The sequence below is a fragment of the Phyllobates terribilis genome, unplaced genomic scaffold, assembly GCF_046119375.1.
Source record: "Phyllobates terribilis strain yellow unplaced genomic scaffold, ASM4611937v1 Scaffold_2__4_contigs__length_985480577, whole genome shotgun sequence".
Lineage (NCBI taxonomy): Eukaryota > Metazoa > Chordata > Amphibia > Anura > Dendrobatidae > Phyllobates > Phyllobates terribilis.
Window position 1 is genome coordinate 195,484,002 of NW_027362762.1, and position 19,823 is coordinate 195,503,824.

General features: G+C 45.7%; 1 protein-coding gene across 2 annotated transcripts in view; it reads right to left on the minus strand.

Moving 5' to 3' along the window:
• KCNH3 (potassium voltage-gated channel subfamily H member 3) overlaps positions 1 to 19,823 on the minus strand; it is a 159,225-nt gene that overhangs the window by 53,245 nt on the left and 86,157 nt on the right. For both annotated transcript variants that reach the window (XM_073663768.1, XM_073663767.1), the window contains exons 8-9: positions 17,087 to 17,294; positions 15,920 to 16,189 (exon numbers count right to left, since the gene is read on the minus strand). In XM_073663768.1, the coding sequence (XP_073519869.1) occupies positions 15,920 to 16,189; positions 17,087 to 17,294 (478 nt within the window). The remainder of the gene's footprint in view (positions 1 to 15,919; positions 16,190 to 17,086; positions 17,295 to 19,823) is intronic.

Consider the following 19,823-nt stretch of genomic DNA (forward strand, 5'->3'; position numbering starts at 1 on the left):
CCTGTTTGTTTTTTTCCATCTTGTGTTTTGCTGTCACGTGACCATCTGCCTTTATATTCCAGCTCCGCCCTTTTGGCTGTGCTGGACGTCAGTGTTTGACTGTTTCTCAAACCAGGTGCTTCGGTGCCTTTCTCTGTCAGTTCGCTTGGTCCTTCTGGGACCTCTAGTACCCTTTTGTCAGTTTTTTTTGTGTTCTGCAACAACTTCTCTGTTTAGGAGGTGTCCCATTTTTGTCCCAGTCCTTAGTTCTTTTAGGCACCCCTCCCCTTATGCTATAGGTCTTCGTTCAGACTAGCCGAGGACAAAGGCGGGTCTGTTCGCTAGGAACAGGCAGCCCGCTACATCGTAGAGATTCAGCTTAGTCTTACTGTAGGGATAGCTTTCCCCTATCTTTCCTTAGTACTTGTTGCAGATCATAACACAAAGTTAGCGCTATCATGAACTCTCCTGATGGAGAAGCCAGGGTCCACCCGAGGATGCTCTGGTGGGCCTGTCCAACCCTGCTGAGAAGCAGCCCTGGCTAAGAAAAGTGTGTGGGAAGGTTCCCGGACACTCTATGGCTGCATTTTTAATGTGGACAGGCTCCGTACCATTCCTGGCCACATTCACCTGTCCATGTGTTTGTGGTTAGGTGGTCCTTCCCAGTAAGTGCACTGGGGAGGGCACGGGTAATGTTGTGGGACCCATGCTTGTGGAAGGTGGAGACGATACCGGGAGAAATAGTGGCGGCTGGGGACCGAGTATGGACACCTGGCCGCCGCCGGCATGAGGTTGTGAAAAGCTTCCGCCTCCACGAGCCTAAAATGCCACATTTCAAGTGAAAGCAGCTTTAGAGGACTTCCTGGGAGAAATGACAGCTTGAGTAGATATGGTTTCCAAAGTCCTTTCACCAAGCTAAAGAATATGGCTGTGGTGAAATACAACTCTCAGCAAAAAAAGCTGTGGACTGGCTCCGTACCATCCCTGGCCACATTCACCTGTCCACGTGTTTGTGGTTATGCGGTCCTTCCCAGTAAGTGCACTGGGGAAGGCACAGGTAATGTTGTGGGACCCGTGCTTGTGGAAGGCGGAGACGATACCGGGAGAAATAGTGGCGGCTGGGGACCGAGTATGGATACCCGGTCACTGCCGCCATAAGATTGTGGACAGCTTCCGCCTCCACGAGCCTAAAAGGACACATTTCAAGTGGAAGCAGCTGTCAAAAATTTGGCAGTATAGTATTGCAGCGTGTGGGTGGGTGGGTGGCTGGCTGCATACTTGCGCTAGCATTCCAAGGAATGGGGTAGGGACAACTGAACGCTGCACTGGGACAAGGATGTGGACGGTGATTGTTGCAAGTGTGCAACGACAGGTGCATGGCGGGAGGCATTTTCGCATGTGCCAAGGATCACTTATGATGGGCACACTTTTAGGCAGTGACCTGGGAGTCAGAGATGCTTCCAGGGGTCTTCCCCATGCTGCTCCCATATCTTTTCAGCACTGTATGCATGTGTCTGATGATGTGTCACACACCACATGGCTAGATAAGGTTGTAAAATGTTAAAATGACATTTCCCAGTGAATGCATTTGTCTTGGTTGAAAGCAATGCAAAAGTGCAAAAACGCATCAAAAACGCTACGTTTGAACATAGCCAAGGTGTGGAGGAGTAGTTTTGGTTTTGGTTATTTATTTTGCCTTATATACAAGTCATTACCCTGGAAAGGATATTCCTTAACATATTTCCCAGGAAAATCCATTTTGGTTTTGTTTTTGTATGTTTTATTGTGAGTCCGTAAAAGTGGTGTAATACTCTGACAACATTGCTGACAGCAGTGATCTGGGAGTCAGAGATGCTTCCAGGGGTCTTCCCCATGCTGTCCCCATGTCATTTGAGCACTGTTCCTATCGATTTGGGCAATTTTTAGGCCCTCTGCAGACCGCCAGGGGGAGCCGCCTGAAAAATGCTCGAGTTTCCCATAGACTTACATTGGGCTCATTGCTCTGGTTGAGCACCCGAGCATTCCAATTTGCTCGAACCGAGCCTCGAGCACCCGAGCATTTTAGTGCTCGCCCATCACTAGTGGAGGGCAAAAGAAAAAAAATGCAAAAACAAAAATTGACTGCAAAGGTTATGAGTTAAAGGGGTTGGTTATCCACTACTCAGACAACGACTTCTGAATTCCTATGTTTGACCACAGTAAAATAGTAACAGCTACAATCACCTCTGTTGCCAAAGCTGTTCCAGAGGTGTCAGTTCTGGCTCCCCCAGGGCTCATGTCACTATGGTCACAGGATCCCTGCAGAAAATCAGCGCTGGCTTCAGTCCCCTCTCTTATGGACATAATTGATTTGTCTGAAGGCAGGGACAGTGAAGCCAGCGCTGATTTCCTGCAGGGATCGCATGACATAATGTCAAGCGATCCCCGGGAGAGCCAGTGCTGAAATCTCTAATACAATGTCAGAAACAGAGGTAAGTATAAATGTTATTATTTTATTGGGGGCAAACATAGGTATTCAGAAGGAGTTGACCGAGTAGTGGACAACCCCTTTAAAGGGAATGTGTTAGGTTCCTGCTGCCCATGGTTCAGGCGTCATTAGTCAGGGACATGCTTGCTCATTGCAAATATGTAGATTTTACTCTAAAATACTGTGGCTTTTAAAAAGTGGCCAGGAATGAAGAGACTGAAAATATTAGTCAATGGGGTGAGTCCCTGCTTGCTTCGTCCTGTCACGCTCAGAAAAATTGACAGGTTTCTCACTATAAACACATTGACCTGTCTGTCAGTCATGCAGAGCCGTTTGGATAGAAGTTGGTGGGGTCCCACCTCAATCACTAATGGTCTTGCTTCTTAACCCAGTATAAGCTACATTTTCTCTGAAACACAGCAGAGTAGGACAGGCTTCAGGAAGCATGGAGTAAAATATCTGCACATTACCTTGATGTGACAGCTAAGATGTTGGCAGGGCTATAATTGCTGCTAACTGAGGTTTACTAGACGGAATCAAAGTTTGAAGGATTAACTGTTTTTTTTTCCAGCATAAATCTTTATTTTAAACAGTTTTTTTCTTGATTATACAGTTTTTTTTAATAAATCAACAACCTTTCATAGATAAAAGTTTTAATGGGAATTTTTACATTTTGCAAAGGTTCCAAACTTATCAGTGGTACTGTATATATCTCTTATGTATATAACCACATTAAAAAATGTCAAGGAGACCTGCTGGGCAGTCTAACATGCACTTTTGACATTTTTATACTTCAGTTATATTCTGTCTTTTAAGACCAACATACTGAAACCTGCAATGTATATGACCTTTTATAATGAATGTTATCAGATGTCACACCAGTCATTGACCCCCTATCATTCTTCATATATAAAGTACACAGTATATGAAACACTGAGCTATGAAGCTAAAGAAGTCCTTTGCACTTAAATAGGTCTTTTTTTAAATTTACATTTTTCCACAATTATGTATTTTGATATAAATCAACAGTTTTCTATTCCATTTTATATTATTTTCGTCTTAAAATGGAGAATGTACTCAATCAATTCTTTCATTTCAACTTTTGTGAATGTCATGTCTTTCACAGCAAAATTATGAAAACTTTATTCTAACTGGAGGAATTTGTTTCATGTTAGGTCACTTTTTCGAGAATACTTCACAAAACTGAAATGCCTTATGATATCGAAATGACAGTACTCAACAGAGAAATACACAGCTACGATACCTATCAGAGAAGCATACAGTTACGGTACCTATCAGAGAAGCATACAGTTACGGTACCTATCAGAGGAGCATACAGCTGTGGTATCCTTCAGAGCAGCATACAGCTAGAGTACCTACAGTGAGGAAATTAAGTATTTCATACACTACCGATTTTGCATGTTTTCCCACCTACAAATAATGGAGAGGTCTATAATTTTTATCGTAGGTACACTTCAACTGTGAGAGACAGAATCTTAAAAAATATCCAGAAAATCACATTGTGTGATTTTTACATAATTAATTTGCATTTTATTGCATGAAATAAGTATTTGATACAATAGAAAAACAGAACTTAATATTTGGTACAGAAACCTTTGTTTGCAATTACAGAGGTCAGACGTTTCCTGTAGTTCTTGACCAAGTTTGCACACACTGCAGCAGGGATTTTGGCACACTCCACCATACAGATCTTCTCCAGATCTTTCAGGTTTTGGGGGTTGTCACTGGGTAACATTGAGATTCAGCTCTCTCCAAAGATTTTCTATTGGGTTCAGGTCCAGAGACAGGCTAGGCCACTTCAGGACCTTGACATGCTTCTTACTAAGCCACTCCTTAGTTGCCCTGGCTGTGTGTTTCGGGTCATCGTCATGCTGGAAGACCCAGCCACGACCCATCTTCAATGCTCTTACTGAGGGAAGGAGGTTTTTGGCAAAATCTCACAATACATGAACCCATCCATCCTCCCTTCAATATGGTGATATCGTCCTGTCGCCTTTGCAGGAAAAGCACCCCCAAAGTATGATGTTTCCCCCACAATGCTTCACGGTTGGGACGGTGTTCTTGGGGTTGTACTCATCATCCTTCTTCCTCTCAACATGGCGAGTGGAGTTCATACAAAAAATTCTATTTTGGTCTCATCTGACCACATAACCTTCTCCCATGTTCTGGATGATCTCCCATGGATCATCCAGATGGTCATTGATGAACTTCAAACGGGCCTGGACATATGCTGGCGTGAGCAGGGGGACCTTGCGTGACCTGCAGGATTTTAATCCATGACGGCGTAGTGTCTTACTAATGGTAATGTAACACACTAATGTGGTCCCAGCTCTCTTCAGGTCATTGACCAGGTCCTCCCGTGTAGTTCTGGGCTGATTCCTGACCTTTCTCAGAATCATCCTTACTCCACGAGGCGAGATCTTGCATGGAGCACCAGACCAAAGAAGATTGACAGTCATCTTGTGTTTCTTCCATTTTCTAATAATTGTGCCAACAGTTGTTGCCTTCTCACCAAGCTGCTTGCCTATTGTCCTGTAGCCCATCCCAGCCTTGTGCAGGTCTACAATTTTGTCCCTGGTGTGCTTAGACAGATTGGTCTTGGCCATGGTGGAGAGGTTGGAGAGTGATTGATTGAATGTGTGGACAGGTGTCTTTTATACACGTAATGAGTTCAAACAGGTGCAATTAATACAGGTAATGAGTGCAGAGTAGGAGGGCTTCTTAAAGAAAAACTAACAGGTATGTGAGAGCCAGAATTCTTTCTGGTTTGTAGGTGATCAAATACTTATTTCATGCAATAAAATGCAATTTAATTATTTAAAAATCATACAATGTGATTTTCTGGTTTTTACTTTTACATTCTGTCTCTCACAATTGAAGTGTACCTACAATACAAATTACAGACCTCTCTGTAGCATCGGCGTCTCAGCCTCCTGCCGGGCAGCGACGCCGTTCCCCTCACCGTCGCGGTCCAGGTCCGGCGTCCTCCCGCTCCCCTGCTGCTGTGGCGCGCACCGCACGCAGCTTCCTGGGCACCGTGCTTAGGACGCGGGCTCCCTACCTCTTAAAGGGGCTGCAGGCGCCGTCCTAAAGAGTCCCCGGCCAATGGCCGGAGGACTTCTCCTATATAAGGCGCCTCCTCCAAAATGGAGGTGCCTGTGCAAGGTTGTTGTTCTGTGTGCTAACACTTGCTTCAGCCCTAAGATCCCGCTACCTGTCAGTCCTGCTTGCCAGTCTGTCTACAGTCCAGCCCGCCAGCCTGTTTATAGTTCTGCCCGCCAGCCTGCTTACCTGGAAGCACCTGTCTGTTTCCTGTAGTGCCCGCCAGCCTGCATACCTGGAGCACCTGCCAGTTACCTGTCGAGCCCGCCAGCCAGCCTTCCTGGAGTACCTGCCTGTTACCTGTCGTGCCCACCAGCTCGCCTACCCGGAGCATCCGTCTGGCTATTTGCCGAACCAGCCTGCTTATCTACCTGGACCACCCGTCAGCCTTCCTGCCATGCTCATCCGCTGTACCGGTCAGTTCCTGCCATCTGACCCGTGGGAGTCACCTGATCTCACACAAGGTCAGTCCCAGAGTGGCACCTGGGCCCCCTGCTCGGTCCCTCCCTGGTTCACGGAGTCAATTGAGCCGCCGTGCGACCTTGGTCAGGCCGAGTAGACACTTAGTCACGCCCCTCTGGTCCCTCCTTGCACCGAAGCACAGAGGTTCCACCACCCGGACCCGTAACAGTTTGCACAAGCCATGGAACCCAGTGGCCCTCAGGCTCCTTCACTCTCTGACCTGTACCAGGAGGTCTCACGTCAGAGATCCCAACAGGAGACTATCCTGTCCTATCTGCGGACTGTCAACTCCCACCTGGACACGCTGTTCACCCCGTCTGTGTCCGTCTCTAGCCGAGCGGCACCCGCTCCGGCAGCACCTCAACCTACTGGCGCTATGGCACCCAGCTCTGGACCCCGGCTCTCTGCGCCTCCACGTTTTGGTGGTGACCCCATGTTATGGCTTCTTAAATCAGTGCACGCTGCACTTTTAACTCCTGGCACACCAGTTCACCTCTGACCGGGCCAAGGTGGCGTTCATCATGTTCCACCTCACCAGGGAGGCATTAGCATGGCTAAACCCTCTATGGGAAAGAGGGGATCCCCTGGTGTCCGATCTTCCGGCTTTCCTCGCTGCCTTCCGGAAGGTCTTCAATGAGCCCGGACGAAAATCTTCTACTGCCTCCTCACTTCTCGGTCTCCACCAAGGGAGTCTCTCCGTGGGCCAGTATGCCATACATTTCCGAACCCTCGCATCTGAACTTGCCTGGAACAACAAGGCCCTGGTGTCCACCTTCTGGGAGGGTCTTTCCGGACGGATCAAGGATGAGCTAGCTGGTTGTGACATCCCTTCCACCCTGGAGGACCTGGTGTCATTAGCTACCCGGATTGACATCGGTTTTCTGCAACGTGCTAAGGAGACTACCCGGGAGAGAAGATTTCTGCGTCTCGCTCCTGTATTCCAAAAGCCAGCCTCGCAACCAGCAATTCCCCGGGCATGTTCGCCTGAGCCCCTGCAAATTGACCAAACCAGGATGGTCATGTCTCGCCAGGAGACGCGCCGAGCCGAGGGGAGTTGCTTCTACTGTGGCAGTAAAGAGCATCTGATCCGTTCCTGCCCGGTGAGGCCGGAAAACTCCAGTGTCCAGGACCGCTCGGAGAGGTCGTCCTAGGCAAGAGTAAATCCTCTCCGTCCTTGGCTCTATCTGTTTCCCTTTCCAGTGGTGAGACCCGCTTCTTCAAGATTGCCCATCTAGATTCCGGAGCCGCTGGGAATCTTATTCAACAGGCAGTTGTGGAGCGGTATCAGATTCCTACTGTACGCCTGGCTGAACCGTTGGCGGTTGCCTCTGTGGATGGGAGGCTTCTTCCGGAAACCATCTTACTCGTCACAGAGATTGTAACCCTTCAGGTAGGAATGCTGCACATGGAGAAGATCTCCTTTCATGTGCTGTACGGTCTCTCTCACTCCCTCTTGCTTGGTCTACCCTGGTTACAAAGACATGAGCCCGTCCTGAATTGGAGATCTGGTGAAGTGCTCCGTTGGGGTCAGGAATGCCATGTGTCCTGTCTGGTTCCAGTTCGTTCAGCTCGACCCCCGTCAACTCCGGCTAATCTACCTGGTCTGCCGGCACCCTACTGGTCCTATGCGGATGTCTTTGACAAAAAGGAAGCAGAGACACTACCACCTCATAACCCGCATGATTGCCCCATCGACTTGGTACCTGGCGCTTCTCCTCCCCGCGGGAATATCTACCCCTTGTCGCTGGCTGAGACCCGGGCCATGTCTGAGTACACAGAGGAGAATCTTGCTAGGGGATTTATCCAGAAATCCACCTCTCCGGCTGGTACAGGATTCTTCTTCGTCAAGAAGAAAGATGGCTCCCTACGTCCCTGTATCAATTACAGGGGTCTTAACCAGATTACCATAAAAAATAAGTACCCCCTGCCTCTCATCTCCGAGCTGTTCGACCGCCTTAAAGGCGAGAATATCTTCACTAAGCTCAATCTTCGTGGGGAATATAATTTGATCCGGATCCACCAGGGAGACGAGTGGAAGACAGCATTCAACACCAGGGATGGTCACTACGAGTACCGCGTGATGCCCTTTGGTCTCTGTAATGCTCCAGCCGTCTTACAGGAGCTGGTTAACGACATCTTCCGTGATCTTCTGCATTCTTGCGTAGTGGTATACCTGGACGATATCTTTGTCTTCTCTCCAGATCTGCCCTCACACCGGAGGGATGTTCGTCAGGTTCTGCTAAGGCTCCAGCAGAATCGCCTATACGCTATGTTCGAGAAATGCCTCTTTGAGCAGACCTCTCTACTGTTCCTGGGCTATATTATCTCTGAGACTGGTCTGCGGATGGATCCCGAGAAGGTCTCTGCCGTTGTAACGTGGCCCCGTCCGAAGGGGTTGAAGGCGATTCAGCGATTCCTGGGCTTCGCAAATTATTACCGCCTCTTCATTCCACATTTCTCCTCCCGGACTGCTCCCATCTCCACGCTCACCTGTAAAGGAGCAAATCCCAGGGAATGGACTTCCGAAGCGAAGGAGGCCTTCGTCTCCCTGAAACAAGCCTTCTCTTCCGCCCCTGTGCTACACCGTCCAGATTGCAACAAGCAGTTCTTCCTGGAGGTTGATGCATCCTCCTCCGGATCCGGAGCGGTGCTCACCCAGAAGTCCTCGTCCGGGAGAATGGTAACCTGTGGCTTCTTCTCCAAGCTCTTCTCCTAGTCTGAGCGCAATTACTCCATAGGAGATCGTGAGCTGCTGGCCATCAAATTAGCGCTGGAGGATGTTATTATCCCACACACAAGCAGACATAGTCACTTAGAGAGGATTTCACATTGATAGGGTCCTGAGATTTTTGAGAAATGCCTTAGCATGGCTACCAGGCGCACATGAATTGGCCAATTTATGCGCTAAGATTTCTCATTTATTTCTATTTTTCTACAGCAGTAATGCTATTCAAATTTCATATATTTCATGTTTGCATACTTAGCGTTACAGTGTGCTGCTTTGTTTGTTAGTTGTATATGGAGGTAGCTTCTCCTAGTAAGCACCTGTTCACACCTATTTCTTGTTTTGGAAGTGCTGGACAGTTTTTTTCTGTTTCTGAGTATTTAACCTTGCTCAGCCACACCCTGAGGGGAGGTAGGGGAATGGCATCCCACCCTCTTTGCCATTCCCATAAAACCGCACCCTTTAAGAGAGTTAATCCTAGCATATAATATGCTGGCAGAAATTTAGTAGGTTTAAGTTCACACAGGAGAGCAACCTGAGTGACACATACAGTGCCTACAAGTAGTATTCAACCCCCTGCAGATTTAGCTGGTTGACACATGCGGAATTAACTTGGCATTGTGACATTTGTACTGTAGATCAGCCTGGAAGTGGGAAATGCACTGCAGCAAATTTTGTTTTTTTTTTGTTTGTTTTTTTAAAACGTAAAAAGTTAATTCAGAGTGTCATTTATTATTCAACCCCTCAAACCACAAGAATTCTGTTTGGTCCCCCTAAAGTATTAAGAAGTAGTTCAGGCACCAAGAATAATGAGCTTCACATGTGTGAATTAAAGATCTCTTTTGCCAGCCTTTTCTGACTATTTAAGACCCTCCCCAAACTTGTGAACAGCACTCAGACATGGTCAACATGGGAAAGACAAAGGAGCATTCCAAGGCCATCAGAGACAAGATCATGGAGGGTCACAAGGCTGGCAAGGGGTACAAAACCCTTTCCAAGGAGTTGGGCCTACCTGTCTCCACTGTTGGGAGCATCATCCGTAAGTGGAAGGCTTATGGAACTACTGTTAGCCTTCCACGGCCAGGACAGCCTGTGAAAGTGTCCTCCCGTGCCGAGGCCAGGCTTGTCCGAAGAGTCAAGGCTAACCCAAGGACAACAAGGAAGGAGCTCCGGGAAGATCTCATGGCAGTGGGGACATTGGTTTCAGTCAATACCATAAGTAACGTACTCCACCGCAATGGTCTCCGTTCCAGACGAGCCCGTAAGGTACCTTTACTTTCAAAGCGTCATGTCAAGGCTCGTCTACAGTTTGCTCATGATCACTTGGAGGACTCTGAAACAGACTGGTTCAAGGTTCTATGGTCTGATGAGACCAAGATCGAGATCTTTGGTGCCAACCACACACGTGACGTTTGGAGACTGGATGGCACTGCATACGACCCCAAGAATACCATCCCTACAGTCAAGCATGGTGGTGGCAGCATCATGCTGTGGGGCTGTTTCTCTGCCAAGGGGCCTGGCCATCTGGTCCGCATCCATGGGAAGATGGATAGCACGGCCTACCTGGAGATTTTTGCCAAGAACCTCCGCTCCTCCATCAAGGATCTTAAGATGGGTCGTAATTTCATCTTCCAGAAAGACAACGACCCAAAGCACACAGCCAAGAAAACCAAGGCCTGGTTCAATAGGGAAAAAGTCAAGGTGTTGGAGTGGCCTAGTCAGTCTCCTGACCTTAACCCAATTGAAAACTTGTGGAAGGAGCTCAAGAATAAAGTCCACATGAGACACCCAAACCTAAATAACTTGGAGAAGATCTGCATGGAGGAGTGGGCCAAAATAACTCCACAGACCTGTGCCGGCCTGATCAGGTCTTATAAAAGACGATTATTAGCTGTAATTGCAAACAAGGGTTATTCCACAAAATATTAAACATAGGGGTTGTATAATAATTGACCCACACTTTTATGTTTAAAATTTAATAAAATTCATCTGAGCAACATAACTTTTTGGCTTGTAAGATTTATGCTTCTGTTCATAAAACCTACTCTCGTTTGCAGTTTGAAGGCTCTAACTTATTTGCATCTTATCAAACCAGCTAAATTTGCAGGGGGTTGAATACTACTTGTAGGCACTGTACCTCCCTTCGTATATCATACCAGTGAATCTGTCACATACCCCCCCCCCCCCCCTGCTCAAAGCCGGGAAATCCTTTCGATACCAGACAGGAAATCCTAGAGAGGGCATCAGCGTTCCTGTGTAACTTCCCGGGCCTATGCTCCACGTGAAAGTTAAAGTCCTGAAGACTTAGGAACCATCTAGTTACCCTGGCATTTTTACCCTCTTTTCCCTCAACCATCTCAAAGGGGCATGGTATGACACCAACTTAAACTTCCGGCCTAGTAGGTAATATCTCAGAGTATTTACGGCCCACTTTATAGCTAAACACTCTTTTTCTACTATTGCGTCGTTCTTCTCACAGGACGAAAGCTTCCAGCTCAGATAGAGAATGGGATGTTCTTCTCCATTTATCTCTTGAGAGAGTATGTCTACTAGACCAATCTCTGAAGCGTCAGTCTGAACCACGAACTCTTTCTTAAAGTCTGGTGCAACCAGGACCGGCTGCTTACACAGTGCTAGCTTCAACTGTTGAAACGCGGTCTCTGTTACCAGATCAGCCATGGTGAAGTGGATGGAGGAGTATTTTAGGAGATCCATCAGTGGCGCGGCCATCATGGCAAAATTTGGGATAATCCGCTGGTAATATCCCACCATTCCCAGGAATGCTCTTACTTGCTTCTTGGAGAGCGGTTGCGGGCAGGTCTGGATTGCCTCCACTTTATTAACGTGCAGTTTTATTTCGCCTCTCCTGACGACATAGCCTAAATACTTGGCCTTCTCTTTTCCGACGGCACATTCTCTCGGATTTATGGTAAATCCCGCCTTCCTCAGAGCATCCAGAACGGCCTGTAGTTTAGGTAGATGACTAGCCCAGTCTGGACTAAAGACCACAATGTCGTCAAGGTAGGCTGCGGCATACTTCTTATGTGGAGCTAGGATCCGATCCATAGCCCTCTGGAAGGTGGCTGGGGCTCCCTGTAGTCCGAATGGCATCCAGGTGTATGGAAAGCACCCATCAGGTGTTGAGAAAGCCATCTTCTCCTTGGCCGTCTGGAAGTTACCAAACAAATCAACCCGGTGGCCTATAAATTGAAACTCCCGGCCAACTTGCGGATCCCTAACTCCTTCCATGTATCTCTACTCAAACCCGTTGTGCTTAACTCTTTTTCCAAGTCTACAGGTACGCCTCCTGCTCCGGTTTATGCTGAAAACGAGTTTGAGGTAGAGAACATTCTGGCCACCAAAAGGGTAAGAGGAAAGACCTTTTTTCTAGTGGATTGGAAGGGGTTTGGTCCTGAGGAGAGAACGTGGGAGCCCCGGGAGAACATCCATGCCCCTCTCATCCTTGATAAATTTCTCTCTGGCCTAAAAAAGGGGGGGGCCTAAAGGAGGGGGTACTGTAGCGTCGGCGTCCCTGCCTCTCTACACTGACCACAAAAACCTCGCTTATTTGCAGAACGCCCAAAGATTAAATCCACGCCAGGCGGTCTCTTTTGTTTGCCAGATTCTGCTTCACTCTGCATTACCGCGCGGCAGACAAGAACATTAAAGCTGACGCTTTATCCCGCTCATTCCTGTCTTCCGACCAAGAGGAGGAACCTCTACATATCATCGACCCCTCCAAAGTAATGACCGTGGTCCCGTTTGACCTGTCTCATCTTCCACCCGGTAAGACCTTTGTAGCGGTTCCGGATCGTAAGAAGGTTCTACTCTGGGGCCATTCATCCAAACTAGCCGGTCATGCAGGCCAGAGGAAGACCTTTTTGCTCATCACCCGACATTACTGGTGGCCTTCCCTGCGCAAGGATGTTGCGGACTTCGTCGCGGCTTGTTCCTCCTGTGCCCGTAACAAGGTTCCCAGGCACCTTCCATCCGGCCGTCTTCTTCCTCTTCCCGTGCCTTCCGCTCAGTGGCAACACATTGCAATGGACATCATTATGGATGTCCCTGTTTCTGACGGTTGTACTGTTATTTGGGTGGTTGCTGACTGCTTTTCTAAAATGGCCCACTTCATCCCTCTGCCTGGTCTTCCGTCTGCATCTGTGCTGGCTAAGGACTTCATTCATCACATTTTTCGTCTCCACGGCCTACCCCTCCACTTTGTGTCTGATCGCAGGGTTCAGTTCACTTCGCGCTTCTGGAGAGCTACGTGTAAACTGCTGGATGTCTCCTTGGATTTCTCCTCTGCTTATCATCCTCAGTCCAATGGTCAAGTGGAACGTATCAACCAGGTTCTTACAAGCTTTCTTCGGCACTTTGTCAACGCTCACCATAACGATTGGGTTGAGCTCCTGCCCTGGGCTGAGTTCTCCTATAATAACCATGAAAGCGAGTCCTCTTCCAAATCCCCGTTCTTTGTGATCTATGGTCAACACCCCCAGATTCCGTTTCCCGTCTCCTCTTCAGTGGACAATCCTGCCGCAGAGTCTCTGGTCAGCGAATTTTCAGCTATTTGGGAAGACACTAGATCTGCACTTCTTCAGCCCTCCAAGCGGATGAAGAAACATGCTGATAAGAGACGCCTGGATCTGCCTCAATTCTGTCCGGGAGGCAAGGTCTGGCTTTCCTCCAAATATGTTCGTCTCAAGATACCTTCCTATAAGTTGGGTCCGCGGTTCATCGGTCCATTTGAGGTTCTGAACTAAATCAATCCCGTGGCTTACAAGCTGAAACTCCCGGTCACCTTATGGATTCCAAACTCCTTTCATGTATCCCTCCTCAAACCTGTTGTCCTTAATTCTTTCTCTGACGATTCAGGTACCGCTCCAGCTCCAGTCTCTGCTGAGGACGTCTTTAAGGTAGAAAACATTTTGGCCACCAATAGGGTAAGAGGAAAGACTTTCTTTTTTGTGGATTGGAAGGGGTTTGGCCCTGAGGAGTGGTCTGGGGAACCCAGGGAGAACATTCATGCCTCTCATCTTCTTAAAAAATTTCTTGTGGGCCTGAAGAAGAGGGGGCGTAAAGGGGGGGTACTGTAGCATCGGCGTCTCTGCCTCCTGCCGGGCAGAGATGCCGTTCCCCTCACCGCCACGGTCCAGGTCCGGCGTCCTCCCGCTCCCCTGCTGCTGTGGCGCGCACCGCGCGCAGCTTCCCGGGCACTGTGCTTAGGGCGCGCGCTCCCTCCCTCTTAAAGGGGCCGCGCGCGCCGTCCTAAAGAGTCCCCGGCCAATGGCCAGAGGACTTCTCCTATATAAGGCACCTCCTCCAAAATGGAGGAGCCTGTGCAAGGTTGTTGTTCTGTGAGCTAACACTTACTTCAGCCCTCAGGTCCCGCTGCCTGTCAGTCCTGCTCGCCAGTCTGTCTACAGTCCAGCCCGCCAGCCTGTCTATAGTTCTGCCCGCCAGCCTGCTTACCTGGAAGCACCTGTCTGTTACCTGTCGTGCCCGCCAGCTCGCCTACCCGGAGCACCCATCTGGCTATTTGCCGAACCAGCCTGCTTATCTATCCGGACCACCCGTCAGCATTCCTGCCGTGCTCATCCGCTGTGCCGGTCAGTTCCCGCCATCTGACCCGTGGGAGTCACCTGCTCTCACACAAGGTCGGTCCCAGGGTGGCACCTGGTCCCCCTGCTGGGTCCCTCCCTGGTTTTTGGATTGAGCCGCCGTGCAACCTTGGTCAGGCCAAGTAGGCACTTAGTCACACCCCTCTGGTCCCTCCTTGCACCGAAGCACAGAGGTTCCACCACCTGGACCCTTAACACTCTCCATTCTTTGTAGGTGGGAAAACTTGCAAAATTGGCAGTGTATCAAATACTGATTTTCCCCACTGTATCAGAGAAATACATAGTTATGGTACCTATCAGAGAAGCCTAAAGCTCTCGGTACCTATCTGAGAATCACATAGCTGCAGTACTTATCAGAGAAACACACAGATACAGTGCATATGAAAGAAATACATGGCAAAGATATCTATCAGAGAAAAACACGGCTATGGTGCTGATCAGAGAAACACGCGGCTAAAGTACATATCAGAGAAACACACAGCTACAGTACCTATCAGAGAAACACACAGCTACAGTACCTATCAGAGAAACACACCGCTACAGTACCTATCAGAGAAACACACAGCTACAATACCTATCAGAGAAACACACCGCTACAGTACCTATCAGAGAAACACACAGCTACAGTACCTATCAGAGAAACACACAGCTACAGTACCTATCAGAGAAACACACCGCTACAGTACCTATCAGAGAAACACACAGCTACAGTACCTATCAGAGAAACACACAGCTACAGTACCTATCAGAGAAACACACAGCTACAGTACCTATCAGAGAAACACGCGGCTACAGTACCTAGGATATATTTTCTAACACCAGTTGGTCTAACAGAGCAAGAAATATGATGTGGATTTTACCTCTATGTCAAAGTGATAATGTGTGTTCAGTTATACAGTTTATCCCTATAAAGCAGCGGCCACAGGGAGCTAAAATGTCATCTGTTAGTATGGTAAAATTGTAATATGATGGTTATGAGAGGCTTATTGTCTAGCATTTTAATAGAATTTTAGAAAAAATCTTGGCATAGGTTGTAGAAATACACACAAAAGAAAAAAGTTTGTTATGATATCTGAACAGTGTTGCTTTTTCTGCATCTAATATTTTCGCACTCGACAGATTTGTTGCAGAAATTTCTGGGGCTGAAAATCTGTTTCATACATTTGAATGGGTTTCTTTTGGCAGGAAGCACATGGATTTCTGTAAGCCTTGTTCCGATTAATAGAACAGTAAAAGAAATGTATTCAACAAATCTGCCATGTGTGAATGTGCCCTATTTAGAATCATTTATGAAAATACAAGTAGAACATACAAGTAGCATGAATTTAGAAGACTAGCAATGCCAAAATCTGCTAATGTTCAATAATGTCATAAAAGAGAGTTGCACCTGCGTATGTTGACTATGGCTGAATCTCTGAAATAAGGATATATCTTCCCAAATTCTTCTAAATGTTTTCCAATACTCTAATTTTTATGTCATTTAATGTACTGTTTTTTTTCAACAATGCACACATTGTGAATGATAAAGAAATATGATCATACCTCCTATTAGCATGATACAGATAGAGAAGATTTTCTCAGTGTCTGTGTTAGCCGATACATTCCCAAAGCCAACACTGGTTAAGCTGCTGAGGGCAAAGTATAAGGATGTGATATATGAGCTCCTGGAAGAAGGTCCCCCTAATAACATCAAACCAGTCTCATTGGAGGACTCCTCACTATAATTGTTTTGAGCCGGTAATACTCTGGTAATATTTTTTCTTCCTATGTAATAAGGAGTTTCCAAACGTCGGGCCAATTCTTGTAGCCAACCTGAAAGGTAAAAGAAAGGTAGAGGTGAAATACTATGGTATTCAACCAAATTAAGACTTATGTATAAAAGGCATAGGAAAGTCCATCCAAATGCAGAAAAAAATGGGACAACCATATCTGAAACATTGCTATAGTTTCGAAATTTTTTTTGCATTTGGATGAACACTCCCAAGACAAAAAACTGTTGAATGGAGTGACCAGGAGGAAAAATAGCTTCCAAGTATCCTGACCTAGGAGGCAATTCTCCTATTTCTATTAGGGCTCATCTGATATTCTTCATTTCCCCTTTCGTATTCAAAAAAATTGTCAAAAATAAGTATGTCTGACTTCAAATGACTGAATGGTCGTGCATTAAGGGACGCTCTTACCTATACTTCTCTGCTAAATGCCTTTTTTGTTCTACTTGAGTACTTCAAATAAGAAAAACTATTTCAATATTAGAAGCTGTGTCATTATTTTGCTATTACGCACTATATGTATATTCATTATACTTACTTCTGCTATGCAGTTTCCACTATTTGTATCATTTGAGCCTTACCTAGCCTTTTATTTGGGGTACTGCGTGTACAAACTTTTACATTTGGTTCCTGAAAACAATTTATTGTCTCTGTTGTCTGTTTTTCTGGATGAAAATCAGACTATTTATTATATGATCTTGTGAACTTATCCTAGTATTTCTTTTCATACAAAAGTCTAAAAAAAAATTTAAAAATTAGTTAACTTTTTCAACCTATTCTAAAAAATTCTCACCAGGAAAAGAAGAAAAGTACCTACCGATAAAATGCAATAGAAAGTTATTAAATTAACTATTTTAATATGATATACTGTATGACAGAAAAAAATTTATTTGTCCTACAAAAATAAATTTATTTGAGATCCAAAGATTCATAGACCTACCGATTTCTGGGACTTCTGACTGATTGCTTTCAATTTCTTGCTGACCAATGAAATACCAGACACAGGCCACCCAATGAGCCAGGAGAGCAAAGACAACCATCAGGAGGCTGAGAACAACGGCACTGTACTGAGAATAGCGGTCCAGTCTTGGGAGGAGGCGCAGCAGCCTTAAAAGACGTACAGTCTTCAGGAGGTGAGCCCCAAAATACTGAAGAAGACAAAACATTAACAGATAGTAGAAGTGAACAGACATAAAACATGTGTGTGTACATATTATTGATGTTTATGTGTGTGTGTGTATGTATATATACATGTCTGTATATATATATATATATATATATATATATATATATATATATATAGATATACAGTATACAGTACAGACCAAGAGTTTGGACACACCTTCTTATTTAAAGATTTTTCTGTATTTTCATGACTTTGAAAATTGTACATTCACACTGAAGGCATCAAAGCTATGAATTAACACATGTGGAATTATATACTTAACAAAAAAGTGTGAAACAACTGAAAATATGTCTTATATTCTAGGTTCTTCAAAGTAGCCACCTTTTGCTTTGATGACTGCTTTGCACACTCTTGGCATTCTCTTGATGAGCTTCAAGAGGTAGTCACTGGAAATGGTCTTCCAACAATCTTGAAGGAGTTCCCAGAGATGCTTAGCACTTGTTGGCCCTTTTGCCTTCACTCTGCAGTCCAGCTCACCCCAAACCATCTCGATTGGGTTCAGGTCTGGTGACTGTGGAGGCAAGGTCATCTGGTGTAGCACCCCATCACTCTTCTTCTTGGTCAAATAGCCCTTACACAGCCTGGAGGTGTGTTTGGGGTCATTGTCCTATTGAAAAATAAATGATGGTCCAACTAAACGCAAACCGGATGGAATAGCATGCCGCTGCAAGATGCTATGGTAGCCATGCTGGTTCAGTATGCCTTCAATTTTGAATGAATCCCCAACAGTGTCACCAGCAAACCACCCCCACACCATCACACCTCCTCCTTCATGCTTCACGGTGGGAACCAGGCATGTAGAGTCCATCCGTTCACCTTTTCTGCGTCGCACAAAGACACGGTGTTTGGAACCAAAGATCTCAAATTTGGACTCATCAGACCAAAGCACAGATTTCCACTGGTCTAATGTCCATTCCTTGTGTTCTTTAGCTCAAACAAGTCTCTTCTGCTTGTTGCCTGTCCTTAGCAGTGGTTTCCTAGCAGCTATTTTACCATGAAGGCTTGCTGCACAAAGTCTCCTCTTAACAGTTGTTGTAGAGATGTGTCTGCTGCTAGAACTCTGTGTGGCATTGACCTGGTCTCTAATCTGAGCTGCTGTTAACCTGCGATTTCTGAGGCTGGTGACTCGGATAAACTTATCCTCAGAAGCAGAGGTGACTCTTGGTCTTCCTTTCCTGGGGCGGTCCTCATGTGAGCCAGTTTCTTTGTAGCACTTGATGGTTTTTGCAACTGCACTTGGGGACACTTTCAAAGTTTTCCCAATTTTTCACACTGACTGACCTTCATTTCTTAAAGTAATGATGGCCATTCGTTTTTCTTTACTTAGCGGCTATTTTCTTGCCATAATACAAATTCTAACAGTCTATTCAGTAGGACTATCAGCTGTGTATCCACCAGACTTCTGCACAACACAACTTATGGTCCCAACCCCATTTATAAGGCAAGAAATCCCACTTATTAAACCTGACAGGGCACACCTGTGAAGTGAAAACCATTTCCGGTGACTACCTCTTGAAACTCATCAAGACAATGCCAAGAGTGTGCAAAGCAGTCATCAAAGCAAAAGGTGGCTACTTTGAAGAACCTAGAATATAAGACATATTTTCAATTGTTTCACACTTTTTTGTTAAGTATATAATTCCGCATGTGTTAATTCATAGTTTTGATGCCTTCAGTGTGAATGTACAATTTTCAAAGTCATGAAAATACAGAAAAATCTTTAAATGAGGTGTGTCCAAACTTTTGGTCTGTACTGTATGTATACACAAATTGCATAATAAATGTACGCAGTGTATGTATTATCTCTCTCTCTGTCTTTGTATATGTATCTATATATATATATATATATATATATATATATATATACACACACACACACATACACAATGTGTGAACAATTATTATGCAATTTGTATTTTTGATGATGAATTTTATTATTGAACAACTACAAAGTTGTCGGTCAATTCAAAAGGTTAATTAACCTGAAATCTGAATTCTTAAGAAAGTAAAAATGAGGTTTTGTCTTTCTTAGGAGAATATCTACAGTGAATGAAATAAGTATTTGATCCCTTGCTGTTTTTGCAAGTTTGCCCACTGGCAAAGACATGAACAGTCTATAATTTTAAGGGTAGGTTAAATATAACATTGAGAGATAGAATATCCAAAAAAAAAAATCAAGAAAATCACATTGTATAAATTAGATATTTTTTTTTTGCATTTTGCAGTGAGAAATAAGTATTTGATCCCCTACAAACCATTATGAGTTCTGGCTCCTACAGACCAGTTAGACGCTCCTAATCAACTCGTTACCAGCATTAAAGACATCTGTCTTACATAGTCACCTGTATAAAAGACTCCTGTCCACAGACTCAATTAATCAGTCAGCTCTAACCTCTACAACATGGGCGAGACCAAAGAGCATTCTAAGGATGTCAGGGACAAGATCATAGACCTGCACAAAGCTGGAATGGGCTACAAAACCATAAGTAAG